The sequence below is a fragment of the Prionailurus bengalensis genome, chromosome X (assembly GCF_016509475.1).
Source record: "Prionailurus bengalensis isolate Pbe53 chromosome X, Fcat_Pben_1.1_paternal_pri, whole genome shotgun sequence".
Taxonomy (NCBI): Eukaryota; Metazoa; Chordata; class Mammalia; order Carnivora; family Felidae; genus Prionailurus; species Prionailurus bengalensis.
In genome coordinates, this window is record NC_057361.1 from 128121409 (window position 1) to 128134910 (window position 13502).

At 50.4% G+C, this 13502-nt stretch overlaps 1 protein-coding gene and 1 non-coding gene across 2 annotated transcripts; both read left to right on the forward strand.

Moving 5' to 3' along the window:
• The first annotated feature begins 1072 nt into the window (after positions 1-1072).
• On the forward strand, positions 1073-12873 carry DKC1 (dyskerin pseudouridine synthase 1). Its single transcript, XM_043570974.1, has 15 exons — positions 1073-1633; positions 2421-2488; positions 2957-3043; positions 4398-4489; positions 4803-4987; positions 5589-5653; positions 6017-6143; positions 6551-6681; positions 7086-7229; positions 8410-8530; positions 9345-9463; positions 10132-10235; positions 10700-10808; positions 11617-11736; positions 12033-12873. The coding sequence occupies exons 1-15, from the start codon at positions 1618-1620 to the stop codon at positions 12096-12098; spliced, it is 1554 nt and encodes a 517-aa protein (XP_043426909.1). The 5' UTR covers positions 1073-1617; the 3' UTR covers positions 12099-12873.
• On the forward strand, positions 6777-6912 carry LOC122478131. The gene has a single exon (XR_006295881.1). It is a non-coding gene; the product is annotated as a small nucleolar RNA SNORA36 family (small nucleolar RNA).
• Positions 12874-13502: the final 629 nt, after the last annotated feature.

Consider the following 13502-nt stretch of genomic DNA (forward strand, 5'->3'; position numbering starts at 1 on the left):
GAGATCATGACCTGAGCCGAAGTCAGCGCTTAACCAACTGAGCCTCCCAGATGCCCAAACGTTGCTAATTTTTGTATGGCAGAGGAAAACTGGAAGCAAAGCAGCAAGTCGTTAGAAAAGGTAATGTCAAAGATTTCATTTACAATAGCAGTAAATAAATAAGTCAAAATCAGTCAAATCCACACAGATTAGATTAAGAACCCCCTCTTGAGCACGCCTGGGTGGCTCAGTTGGTCCAACCTCAGACTCTTGATTTCGGCTCAGATTCTGATCTCACAGTTCATGAGTTCTGCACTGTTAGTGCAGAGCCTGCTTGATTCTCTTTACCTCTGTCTCTGCCCATTCCCCGTTCTCTCTCTCTCTCTCTCTCTCTCTTTCTCTGAAAATAAGTAAACCTTTTATTTTTTTTACTTAAAAAATTTTTTTAATGTTTATTTTTATTTTTGAGAGAGACAGAGACAGAATGCGAGTGGGTTAGGGGCAGAGAGAGAGGGAGACCCAGAATCCGAAGCAGGCTCCAGGCTCTGAGCTGTGAGCACAGAGCCCGAGCAGGGCTCGAACTCACGAGCTGTGAGATCATGACCTGAGCCGAAGTCGGACACTCAACGGAGTGAGCCACCCAGGCACCCCAAGTAAACCTTTTAAAAAGTGTTTAAAAAAGAACCCGTGCTTGACAGACAGAAGAGTGAGATGAACACCAAAGACAGACGGGAAGAGAGCTTGCACCAGGATTTGCTACTTCCTGGCTGCCAGATACTGCTGCCATTAAGGGATCTGTGACTACAGAGCCCTTGACATGGAGCCCCCTCGTGCACTTCCAATCGAGGTGTGCTGTAAGTGTAAAACACACACTGGAAAGACAGTACCAAAAAATGTAATATATTCCATTCATAATGTTGTGTATCGCTTATATGTTGAAATGAAAATATTTTGGATCATTGGGTTAAACAAATTTTGTTATTAAAATCAATTTCACCTTTTTCCTTTTCCTTTTTTTTTTTTCTTGCCATGTGGCTGTTGGAAAATTTAAAAGTCCACAAGCAGCTCGCACAGTGTTCCTATTGGCCAGCGGCGCTCTAGCTGGATGGGAATTGCAAGCAGCAAAGAGCTTTCAACGTCTCTGTGCCTCAACGTCTTCGCTTTTTAATCGGGACTGATCCGATACCCAACCTTAAAGGGTCGGCGAAAGGAAGCAATTAGCTGTTGTTTAGCAGAGTGCTCGCGGGACGCCCGAGTGCCTAGGCCCGTGTTAAACCCAACGAAAGTCGGCGACCCGGGCCCGGGACCGCGCCCACAAGTTATGGACCACCGGGGCGGACTGCGCATGCGCCTCCAACCGGGCCAGCCCAGGGCCGGGCGAGGCTCAAGGCGCACGCGCGGGCGCGCTACTGCAGAGGGGGCGGGAGGGCAACCCAACCAATGAAATTGTGCAGGCGGCCCGCGCGCGCCCCGGGCTGTGCTCCCAGAGCCCGGCCCCGCCCCCACCGCTCCGCGGCGCGGCGCGCACTGGGCGTCACAGAGGTGGGCGGGGCTTAGTGGCGCGGCCTGAGGGCGGCGGGAGTCTGTGCTTGCTTCCTCGGCGGTGTCCCACGCTGCTCGCACGCTGTGCGGGGCAACATGGCGGACACGGAAGGTAAAGGGTCGTCTCCTCGTGGGTGGCCGGGCCGAGTACTGGCTCCGCCGTGCGGAGAGCCGGGGTGGGAGGGTGGCGGCGTCGGGGGCCGAGATCCCCGCCGGTTTGCCGCCGGTCCGGCCCCGTCGCCGCCGGGCCGGGCCTCCTGTTGGCCTTCCTCTTGGCCTTGGCTCTAAGGGTGACGGCCGGAGATGGAGAGGTGCTGGCAGTGACGTGGCTCTGCGAGGCCCGGGCCTCCCTTCGATGGCACAGCCGCCTGAGGGCCCGGGTCGTCGCCGAAAGGCGTCGGCCTCTCCGGCGACCCCGCGGTGACGGGAGACCTGGCCGTACCTGCGCCGCCGCCAGCCCACACACCCGCGTCGGTCGGCGCCACGCGGAAGGGCGCTGGGAAGAGGCCCCGCAAGGAGAGGGGCCGAGGGGCTCGGACGTACGCGCAGCTCCAAGTGCAGAGAAAGTTGTACAGGCCGGGGGCCGGGGAGGGGGCGGTTGCGTGGTCACTCAGGGAACTTGGAGGCCCTTGGCCCGAGCGCTCCTGCGGCAGATCTAAGCCCCTCCACGGCCACGTGGTGAGCCGGAATGGAAGCAGGCATGTGCGACTGCCTGCGGTCGGTTACCGGGCCGTGCAGCCCACGCGTTTGGCTTTTACACACTAGGCTTTCCCCAGCAATTCTAGATCAAACATCCGATTTTTACTTGCTCTGATTTCACTGTTTGAAGCTTCGTTGCCCTTATTTTGGGGAAAAACTCCCAAATCTCGTGTGTGTGTGTGTGTGTGTGTTTGTTTTAGTGTATATTGTGCCGAAGAAACACAAGAAGAAAAAGGAGCGGAAGTCGTTAGCAGAAGAAGATGTAGCAGTGAGTAGAAATATGTTTTGCTTTGCTTTGACAAAAAGGAAATGTTACGTAGGTAACAGGTTACATAAAACAACTGTTTTTTGCAAGTTTCTAAGGAATGGGTTGGAATTAAGTGGTTGTTTTAGGAAATACACAACCCCAGTCACCTGAGTCTCCTGTCAAGTAGAGTTTGCTGACTGGTGTTGGTACACCAGCTGCTCTCCCTGAGATGCTTTTTTTTTATTCCACCCACAGACCCACTATTCCTCTTTCTCTCATAAGGACCTGACCCCATCTTGGTGGCACTTCACTTACTTTTCTGAGATCGTGGTTCATTTCCGAGATCCTGGTTTTTCTTTGGAGGTCCTAGTGAAGAGCAATAGAGACTACCTTGTTTTCTATTTAAAAGGCTTAAACTTATGTGATAGCAGTGGAACTTTTCCAAATCACTTGGGAAGTCTAATAGGGTGTGTTTCTGTCCCATGTAAGGAGATACAACACGCTGAGGAATTTCTTATCAAACCTGAATCCAAGGCGGCTCAGTTGGACACATCTCAATGGCCCCTGTTGCTCAAGGTATGTGGTTAAGATTATGCATCGGATCAATGCCTGGCTTTTACCTTATTGAAGTGTTAAAAGATTCGTTAAGAGTGATTAGCGCTAGCATCCTTGACCTTGGCAATGGTAGATGACACAGTCTAAAGCAATGTTTTTCAGTGTGTCTGACGTGAAGGCCAGGTTTTGTTTTGTTTTGGTTTTCATTTCCAGTGCACCCAACGCTTTACATGATACAGTTAAAATGTCACAATGTAAAACCACCATCGAAGTTTACAAATAATTAGTTCTTGGTTTCTGTATTTAACTCCACTTTACAGACTCATACTAGTTTGTGAGCCTCGCTTGGAGCAGGACTGCTTTAGTGCTTGAGAACATGAGCTTTGAAACCAGACCAATTTCAGTCAGACTTTGTGACCACACAAAGTCAGTGTGTGACTTTGAGCCAGTCATTTAACCTCTGAGGTGGTTTGCTCATGACATCTTTTATTGGGAAGGCAAGCTAAGGGCTGCAGGAGGTAATCCATGAAATGTGTTTTGCTGTAGTGCCTGGCACGTAACACGTTCTCTAGAAAATTGCTGACCATTGTGTTGGGTTTGAAATAGGCTGGCTCAGTGATGAGTTGAATTACAAGTTTCACAAACAACTTAGTGGGCACCATGTATGAGATTAGGAGAAAAAGCTAGGGTAGGGAAAGTTACTCAGATGCCTCTTGGCAAAGTGTTTTAATAAATCAATATATATTAGGTGAAAGAATGAGATTTGCTCGTGTAATTCAACACTGTTCAGTTTCTGCCCGGCCAGATGGGTCTTCCATTTATATCTGCTTTTCTGTTATAGGTTCTGGGGATATGCTAGTGAACTGGATAGGCCAAAGTCCCTACTATCATGAAACTTAAAATCTAGGGGTGGGAGGTAGATGGTTAAAAAAAATAATTGCTATTTGTCGAAGCACTACGATGGAACTAAACTGGGTAATGTGAAAGGTGAGCTTCAGTTGAGGGGAGCTCTTTGAGACCTGCAGTTGAGCCCTGGAAAGGAGGAGAGTAAAAAGGAGCAGACCTGAGAACAGAGATGGGAACATCTGGAGCAGGAATGAGCTGGTTGTGTTTGAGAAACGTGGTTGCCAGTCCTGGTAACAAAAAGTATTTCTAGAGGAGTGATTAACTTTGTCTAAATCCTCCTGCTGTGGGTAATTTCTCCAGTGTGTAAGGGGGCTTAACGCTGTGTCACACATAATGAAAACCGAGGGGTAGAATCCAGGTTTCTGAACTTGCAAGTTAACCATATCATGGTTGATAGTGGTGCTGACTCTTGTCGTACACATGTTAATGGTTTATTAAGTTTATTTTGTGTTGTATCCTTGCTTTCCAGAATTTCGATAAGCTAAATGTAAGGACAACACACTATACACCTCTTCCTTGTGGATCAAATCCTCTGAAGAGAGAGATTGGGGACTATATCAGGTAAGTGTGTTGGGAGCAAGCACTGTTCAGACTTCTTTTCAAAAAGACCTTTTCAGGGGCGTCTGGCTGGCTCAGTTGATAGAGCATCCAACTTGGTCTTCAGGTCATGTGTTCGAACCCCACATGGCACATAGAGTTTATTTTTAAAAAGACCTTTTCACATCAGTTATTCAAGGAGATAGTGGCATTTTAGAATGGCTTAGAATTGCCTTAAACACATAACCCGTACTGATCGTGAACTTTTGTCCTCTTCAGATTTAGTTTTTATTAAAGGGCCAGCGATGATGGTGCAGTGATTTCTTTTCCATTCTAGGACAGGTTTCATTAATCTTGATAAGCCCTCCAACCCCTCTTCCCATGAGGTGGTAGCGTGGATCCGACGAATACTTCGGGTGGAGAAGACAGGACACAGTGGTACTCTGGATCCCAAGGTGACTGGCTGTTTAATCGTGTGCATAGAACGAGCCACTCGCTTGGTGAAATCCCAACAGAGTGCAGGTATGTGCAAGAGGGAATAAAGAGGCAGCCACTTTGATACTGGAAGGCTTTCTACATTTCCTTTCCTTCTATTTTTTGGCCCTTGGAAATTTTCATCAGGAGAATCTCTCATACTTGACCTTCCAAGGTTTTTTCTTCTTTTTTTTAAAAATGCTTATTTATTTTGAGAGGGAGAGAGAGCAAGCCTGTGTGAGCCGGGGAGGGGTAGAGAGAGAGAATCCCAAGCAGGCTCTGCACTTTCAGCATAGAGCCTGACATGGGGCTTGATCTCACAAACTGTGAGATCATAACCTAAGCCAAAATCAAGAGTCGGACACTTAACCGACTCGGCTGCCCAGGTGCCCGAAAAAGGTTTTTTGCTAAGCAGGCTGTACACTGGATGCTCCAGCGGTCCCTGTCAGCATACTGAAAGTTGAATTCCCAATGAGAGAGAGCATGTTCAGTCCTTTCCCAAGTCCAAACCATGAAATTTGTCTTGATGCAAATTTTACAGAGTCAAATGGCCTGCTTTTCCTGTTATACAAAATGTGAATATGAGCATATTTTTAAAACTACAGAAAACTCAGTGGCCACACCTGACTACTCTTTTGTCATTTTTCAGGCAAAGAGTATGTGGGAATTGTCCGGCTACACAATGCTATTGAAGGGGGGACTCAACTTTCTAGGGTAAGTGTGATTGTAGGGAGGGCACATTTTGGCGACTTGGGTATCCAAGCCCGTAGACGTCTGGAGACAGGTTGGTTTTCCTGACCGTCCTGTCTTGTGCCCTTACCAGTGGGCTGCCAAAGCTGGCCTGGACAGGTAACTGCACATGGCAGGGTCACTTCTGGACATGCCACTTCTGAGGAAAGGGCTCTGATTGGCACCGAGTCCTTTCTGTGTCTTTGAAGAAAGAAGCAAAAATGGAAAGGGCATCATAGGTCTTAAATGATTGAAAGATACTTTGTGTTTCAGTTGTGTCCTCAACCTGCCACAGTAGACCCTTGCTCTTATTCAAGAGTCTTTATTTTGATTTGTGCTTATTCTTAGGCCCTAGAAACTCTGACAGGTGCCTTATTCCAGCGACCCCCACTTATTGCTGCAGTAAAGAGGCAGCTCCGAGTGCGGACCATATACGAGAGCAAGATGATCGAGTATGATCCGGAAAGAAGATTAGGTGGGTCCTTAGGCCTTTGAGGAAGCCATCCATATGTGGACAGGAATGCCTTTTTTTTTTTTTTAAAGAGAGCGTGACTGGGGTAGAGGGACAGAGGGAGAGAGAATCTTAGGCTCCATGTTTGGCATGGAGCCTGACGAGGGGCTTGATCCCACGACCCTGGGATCGAGACCTGAGCCGAAATCAAGAGTGGACACTCAACCAACTGAGCCACGCAGGCACCCCAGGAATGCATTGTTGAGAATTAGATTCTCATTAAGAATAGATGCCCTTAGTATATGGTGTGGTCAGGGCCTGTTTCTATTGTTTTTAGTCTTGTTGGCTCAGATACAGAATAACTCTGGGTTTTTCAGTTAGCAATGTGTTTACTTTGGAAAATGTGCTACTTTTATGTGTGTGCATCTTAGGAATCTTCTGGGTGAGTTGTGAGGCCGGCACGTATATTCGGACACTGTGTGTGCACCTGGGTTTGTTGTTGGGAGTTGGCGGTCAGATGCAGGAACTTCGGCGGGTGCGTTCTGGAGTCATGAGTGAAAAGGTACAGCATTATGGGCTGGAAGTTTTGGAGCTGCTCCTTAACATCCTCCCGTCCCTGCTGCAATGCCACCTGCTTCACATCCTGGAAAAGGCAATTTCCAAAGTGTTGAGTTCAGTTCAGGGCGGCTTCCCTGTTCTGTTAATTAAACTTTGGAACATTGAAACCCGGGCTGTGGGAGATGATTGGATAGGAAGCATTACTCTATTCATTTTGATCCCACAGCCTACAAAACTGCCTAGATTTAAGTATGTCACCAGCTTACAGATGTGCGGAAGATAGATGATTGGGAAGAGACTAAAGACTGAGTTTGGACTAAATTCATTCACATTTTGGAAGTTTGGGGTCTGTTGGACCATTTAAGATACAGTGACACTGAACAATTTTTGCGCGTGGCTGCTTTTCAGGACCATATGGTGACGATGCACGATGTGCTTGATGCCCAGTGGCTGTATGACAACCACAAGGATGAGAGTTACCTGCGGCGGGTTGTTTACCCTTTAGAAAAGCTCCTGACATCTCACAAACGGCTGGTGATGAAAGACAGTGCGGTAAGTCCTGGGCTGCACGTCCGCAGTGTGATAAAACGACCCCAGGCAGGAGGTCTGGTCTGTGCTCTGTGGGAAAGAGATGAAACATGATATGAGCTTACTGTTTTCCTTTAAGTAATTCCTACACCCAAGGTGGGGCTCGAACCTCACATCCCCAAGATCAAGAGTCACACGCTCCACCAACTGAGCCGGCCAGGCACCCTGAGAGCACTTCTCTTAATGATATAATTAGTTATGTCAGGGACAAAGGATAGCAAAGTTAAGGGTATTTGATGCATTTAAAAAATGTTTATTGATTTTTGAGAGCAAGCAAGAGAGAGCATAAGCGGGGGAGGGGCAGAGAGAGAATCCCAAGCAGGCTCCATGCTATCAGCACAGCCCAACGTGGGGCTCAAACTCACAAACCGTGAGATCATGACTTGAGCCGAAATCAAAAGTCAGATGCTTAACCAACTGAGCCACCCAGGAATCCGTCTGATGAATTTTTTGTATGTTATGGTTTGTAGGAGACAAAAATTATAGAGGTATACTAAGCCAGGCTATCATAGTTGGAAAAAGTTAATCACGTGAAATAGAACAGAAATGTGATAAATTCTCATTATGCTGGGATCAGATTGGTGCCGTCTGGGTGAATTTAGGGGGAGGAAGAATGCGGTCAGCAAGGTATCTAGGTAAGTGAAGGCAAGATGGCATAAGCCATTGATGCCCAGGAGAGGTGGCCTTTTTAACCTGCATGGGGTCGGGTCACAGGCCTTGGTAATCTTGCTTGCTGGTTACTTTGGGGGCCTGTTAATAGGCCAGATCTCCCAATAAAGCAAAAAGGTCTCCCATTTCTGTCAGGGTTTTCCTCAAGGATAAAAAATAGAGAAGAGTAAGGAAAATGAAGGCTGGGTTTTGGTTTAAGATAAAGATACCTTTGAAGTCCTGTGGGTGGATGAGGAGTAGGTATTTCAGTCCCCTTTAATGTCTGAGTCAGTGGGGATAAGGTGGCTAGCCCGTGGTGAGTGGTTGCTTCATACACCGGATCGCAGCCAGTGGCTGTCGGTGCCATCAGCCCCATTTTGTAGGTGGGGGTACACTCGCAGGTCCACCCCGCGTGTTCTTTTCTGGTGTGGGTTCGGATGGAGGGCACTGGCTAGCGGAGCAGCTGGTGCTCTGACGTGCGATGCCATCCCTGCAGGTGAATGCAATCTGCTATGGGGCAAAGATCATGCTTCCGGGAGTTCTCCGATACGAGGACGGCATCGAAGTCAACCAGGAGATCGTGGTCATCACCACCAAAGGGGAAGCGATCTGCATGGGTAAGAGGAGAACTTGCACTAGTTCCTGCTGCACCATCACAGCCAGGCTTGCTAAGAGCGGACCCCAAGTCCAACTCCTCAGGTTCACGTAATCACTGTGTTGTCTGGGGCCTGTAGAGGTAGTCCTAGCAGGGGATCGTGGTAGATGGGCCCAGATTTTGTCTAGCTGGCTGGTATTAGCAGCCACATCTCAGCAGCTTGGTTCCAGTGAGGATGGAGGAAATCGTCCAGGAAGAGAATGCATGTCTTTGGTTATTCATATGGAGAGTATAGTCCATTCGTTGTCTGTCTGTAGCAGTTAACTTGTGAGTGTTTAGTTGGTGTTGTCGCTTAGAACTTCGAGTGTTCCATTCCGTGAAGGGTGTGTGCAAGCCGTTCCCTGTGTGTGGCCTGAGCCTGGAGCCTGAGGAGTGTATCTCTAGGGTGCCTTGTCGAGGTGTTCCCTTCCCCTCTTGGCTGCTCCCCGCAGAGCCCTGCTTACAACTGAGAAGGGAGTCTGATGACATGCTTTCCTCCTGGCACGAGTGAGGCGCGGTCAGTGAATACCTCAGATGTTTGGACTCCTGAGGATCTAGGAAGCATTGAGTTTTACGTGATTAGTGTGAATGTTTTTTAAACTGATAAGATGGTTTCAGAGGCTTTCTTCCCATAATGGCAGATTGTCTCCATATGAACATCCTCAGCAAAGGAAGCCTCCATTAAGGCAGTAGAGCTTTGAGTTTCCAATGGATTTATAAAACAGTGGAATTAGGGCTCATTGCCAACCACGTTTTCCGCTCCAGATCCCTCTTTCATCTCTTTCCCACACCTCCAGCTATTGCATTAATGACCACAGCGGTGATCTCTACCTGTGACCATGGTATAGTAGCCAAGATCAAGAGAGTGATCATGGAGAGAGATACTTATCCTCGGAAGTGGGGTTTAGGTCCAAAGGTAAGTGGGACTGTGTGTGTCCCACCGGGTTATGTTTTCATTTTTGTGTTGTTGAATATTCACCTGGATGGCTGTCGAGTGTGTCCCTACTACCACAATCTTGCCTTGTGCTGGGCTCTGGCGAGTTGATGGTGAGTAGAAATGGGCCCATCTCAGACCTTCGAGATTTCCTAGTATAAAGGGGGAAGCAGATGGACGTCAGTCATACTGCGCAATGAATGGTGAATTTCCGCCAAGTTGAAGGCTTATCAAGGGATGCAGAGGGGTGCCTGGCACTTTGGGAGTCCAAACTGAGGGGTTTGGCCTGGTTGGGGGTCCTGGGTAAGAGATTTGCTGGAGCCGGGCCAGCTTAGAGGATGCAGTGTTAGGTGTCAGGGAGGGGAGAGTGTGGGGAAGCTGGAATAGCAGGTGCAAAGGCCTGGGGGTTGAGAATGAGGTGGGGGAGGTGCCACAAAACAACGCTTCAGAGGCTGTCAGTGATACAGTGGGCTTTATGACTTGCGCCAAGTCCCACGTTTGCTCCTGTTGGAGAACATGGGTTCTGAGTGTTGTGCGGAGGAGTGTGGAGCCCAAGTGAGACTGTGAGGGAGGAGCCTGATGTGAGCGGTCACAGTACCTGCTTCACGAGTTGACACTGTTCTGATGTTGAAACTCTGACGGTCTGCCAGGCAAGTCAGAAGAAGTTGATGATCAAGCAGGGCCTTCTGGATAAGCATGGCAAGCCCACGGACAGCACACCTGTCGCCTGGACGCAGGAGTACGTGGACTACAGGTGAGGGTGGGACGTCTCCGAGCCCCAGCTGGGCAGAGAGTGCAGGTGAGGAGGGCATAGGTGGTGAGGGTGGGAGGCCGTGGAGCCTGGGGGACAGGTGCGGTGAGGGGGCGGCCCAGACGGGTGCCTCGACTGCAGGTGAGCATGGGGAGGGAGGACAGGAGCTCCTGGAGTGCCTGGGTACGGGGGGGGCATATTCAGTTTGGGGGAAACTTGCTAAACGCGGGGTGGTGGCTCAGGAGGCCTGGGGGCCAGAGGTACTACCCTTGACTGCCCAGGCCGGTTAGGGGCCGGGGCCTCCGTGGCAGACAGTTAACCCCTTTGTAGTCTGGTTCGTGGGGCTCTAGAGGGAGTCATTCTGCAGCAGTGAGTGGGGATTTCTGGCCACTGTCAGTATTTGGATGGCGACTTTCACTGCCTGAAAGCCGTTCAGTGCGTTTGACCCATCGCTCCCTCTTTTTCAGTGACTCTGCCAAGAGAGAGGTGGCGGCCAAGGCAGCAAAAGCCCCGCAGGAAGTTGTTGAAGTGGTAAAAGCCCCAAAAGTAGTTGATGAAGCGGTGAAAGCTCCAAAGGTAAGTGACGTGCTGGGATCAGTTTGCAGTGTCCTTTGGGAGAGGGTTCTGTTCGGCCCGTGTCGAGGACTGCGGTCCCCCCCGTATGTTGCATCTCAGCGCGGCAGGCTTCCCGCCCCTGGGGGTGCACGCAGCACACGATGCAGGTCGTGCGCCACACCTCGGGCTCCACAGGCCTGGAGGTCGGGCAGCGACCCTGGAGCAGAGCGCCCGTACGTGTCCCTCTGGCCCCCACCTGGGGTCAAGCGCGGGCACAGCTCGTGTGGGAGCAGAGTCCGCTCTAGACGACAGCAGCTCGGCGTCGAAAATACGCGGCAGTGCCGCAGCTCTCCAGTCTGAGGGTTCCGGGAAGGACTTCTGGCCCCACTGGGGGCCGTCAGCCTCACGCCCCTGGCTCACCCTCCTTCTCTGAGGGCACGCGGCCCACCAGTTCAGGCTCAGCTGCGCCCACGGGTCCTGCTCTCTAGGGAGGAGACTGTGTTGGAGTCCTCGGTAAATGGGGGTTCTGTTTGTTGGATTTAGGCTCTTTTCTTAATGTTTGTTTATTTTTGAGAGAGAGACAAAGTGTGAGCAGGGGAGGAGCAGAGAGAGAGGAAGACACAAATCCAAAGCAGGCTCCAGGCTCTGAGCTGTCAGCACAAAGCCTGACGTGGGGCTCGAACTCATGAACTGTGAGATGGTGACCTGAGCCGAAGTCGGACGCTCAACTGACTGAGCCACCCAGGCGCCCCAAGATTTAGGCTCTTTTCTTACTGAACCTCTCTCATCCGTGTTTGTCCAAGACCTAACACGATTGTCCCCACCTTAGCGGAAGCGAGAGAGTGAAAGTGACGAGACGTCACCACAGCTGGTCAAGAAAGAAAAAAAGAAGAAGAAGGATAAGAAGGCCAAAGCTGGTGTAGACAGTGCGGACGATCCGGGAGATGGGGTGTGTAGAAATACGGCAGACACGAAAGGGGAGGGGGCGGCAGTCCCACGTTGCCCACGGTGCGTGTGCCCTCCAGCAGCCCTGGGGGGGAGGGCACCGAAACCGACCCCAGCGTTTACTTAGAAGTGTGCTGCTGGCCGGGCGGTCTGTGGAGGTCCGGCACTGGGGCGGCGCTGAAAGTTACGCGCAAAATGACCGTGGAATAGCCTCGCCGATCCCGAAAAGGCTTCCGGGGCTTTCGGGACTTCCCTGATTTGGTTCTGTTAACATGCTATGAGGCTCTCTCTTTCTTCCAGGACAGTGACGCCAGCAAGAAGAAGAAGAAGAAGAAGAAAATCAAAGTGGAAGTGGTTTCTGAGTAGTGGAGACCACTTTAAGCCCGGTGTCCAGTTGGGAGGAGAAATTAAAAAGCCTTACTGAGAAAACCTAATTCCTTTGGTTCTTGAGGGAATGGAACCCAGGTCCCAGAAAGGGTGGAGAGCCCCGGCACGTTTTCCTGCTACCTGAGAGCTCTGTGAGGTCACCTGGTGCGCCCATCCCATCCTGTCCTGTTTTAAGGATACGGGTGAAGGAGGCGGATTTGATGCCACCCACTTCTCTGCTGGGGAGAGTCGGAACCCTCTCCTTCAGACCCAGCGCAGCCCGGGCACCGTCTCAGCCGTTGCCCGGTGGCTGTGTTGACACCCTCGCTCTCTCCTGGTTTGCCCCCGTCCCCCGCCCTGGCTCATCGAAAGCGTCTGCACGTTGCTCAATGAAATGGTGTAGAGCAAGTAAAACCATAGAACCGACCCACGCTGCTCACTGCAGAGATCAATTTTTCCTCCCGCGTCCTATGAGGACAGTGGTCTACCTTGGCGTCACGGCCACCTGTGTCACCCCCATTTCCCCTGCCAGAGGCAGGCCAAACTTATCAGCTGTTTTCCAGTCCATCTCGGGCTTAGTGGTCTTCTGTGTACTTGTTCAGAGCCTGTGTGTACAGCCTCGTGCGCCTGGATCCATCTGCCTACGTGTTTTGTGACAGAAGCTAGAAACTGCTCTGTACTCTTAACCCTCCTTTACTTTCAAAGGATGCAATCACTCACTGCTGGGAGAAGGTTGGAATTTTTACTTATTAAACTTTACTTGTTTTTAAAAGTATTCTTGTTGGGTTTTCTGATTGTTGGGGATCTCAGATTCGTAGAAGAAAAAATATATTTTGATTAAAAATCCAGGGAACTATGTCCTGTTTGACATTTGCTGATCCCCTGGTTACTTTCTTGCCTTGCAACGTTCATCTCGGGGCCTATTATCTGGCATGGGACCAAATGCTCTGGAGTCTCCATTCGGGACATTGACTAGATAAAAAGGGGGACATCATCACAAATTTAGTGATCCCGCAAATGACAGGAGAAAGGTGTTAGTATTTACGGAGTGGGTCTGGGAGGGGGGGATCCTGAGCGTGGCCCGGGGCTGGGTTTCGCTCTGTGAGTGAGGTCGGAATGCAAGCCTCCAGCAAGTCGTGGTGGGAAGCTCACTGTGCCCCCGCTTAGTGGGTTCTCGTGCAGGATGGGAGCGTCTCGTGTGCATTTCTACGTGAACACACGTGTTTGTGACCCCAGCAGCTGCTGTGAGAACAAGGGAGTGGAGTTTTCCTTCTGGACACGGTAGTTTAATTTGGGCAAGTAGTCGTGGGTGTTCTGAAAACCAGGTCTGGAGAGCGAAGCAGCTGAAAGGAGCGGCTGGTAGAACGGGCAACGTTCCCTCGGGAATCTTCACAGTACCTTAAA

What these genes read in the sequence shown, in the direction of transcription:
- DKC1 (XM_043570974.1), top strand. An exon ending in TAGCAGAAGAAGATGTAGCA is followed by an intron (nt 2,489 to 2,956) that starts GTGAGTAGAAAT and finishes GTCCCATGTAAG; the next exon opens with GAGATACAACACGCTGAGGA. An exon ending in TGGTGATGAAAGACAGTGCG is followed by an intron (nt 7,230 to 8,409) that starts GTAAGTCCTGGG and finishes CCATCCCTGCAG; the next exon opens with GTGAATGCAATCTGCTATGG.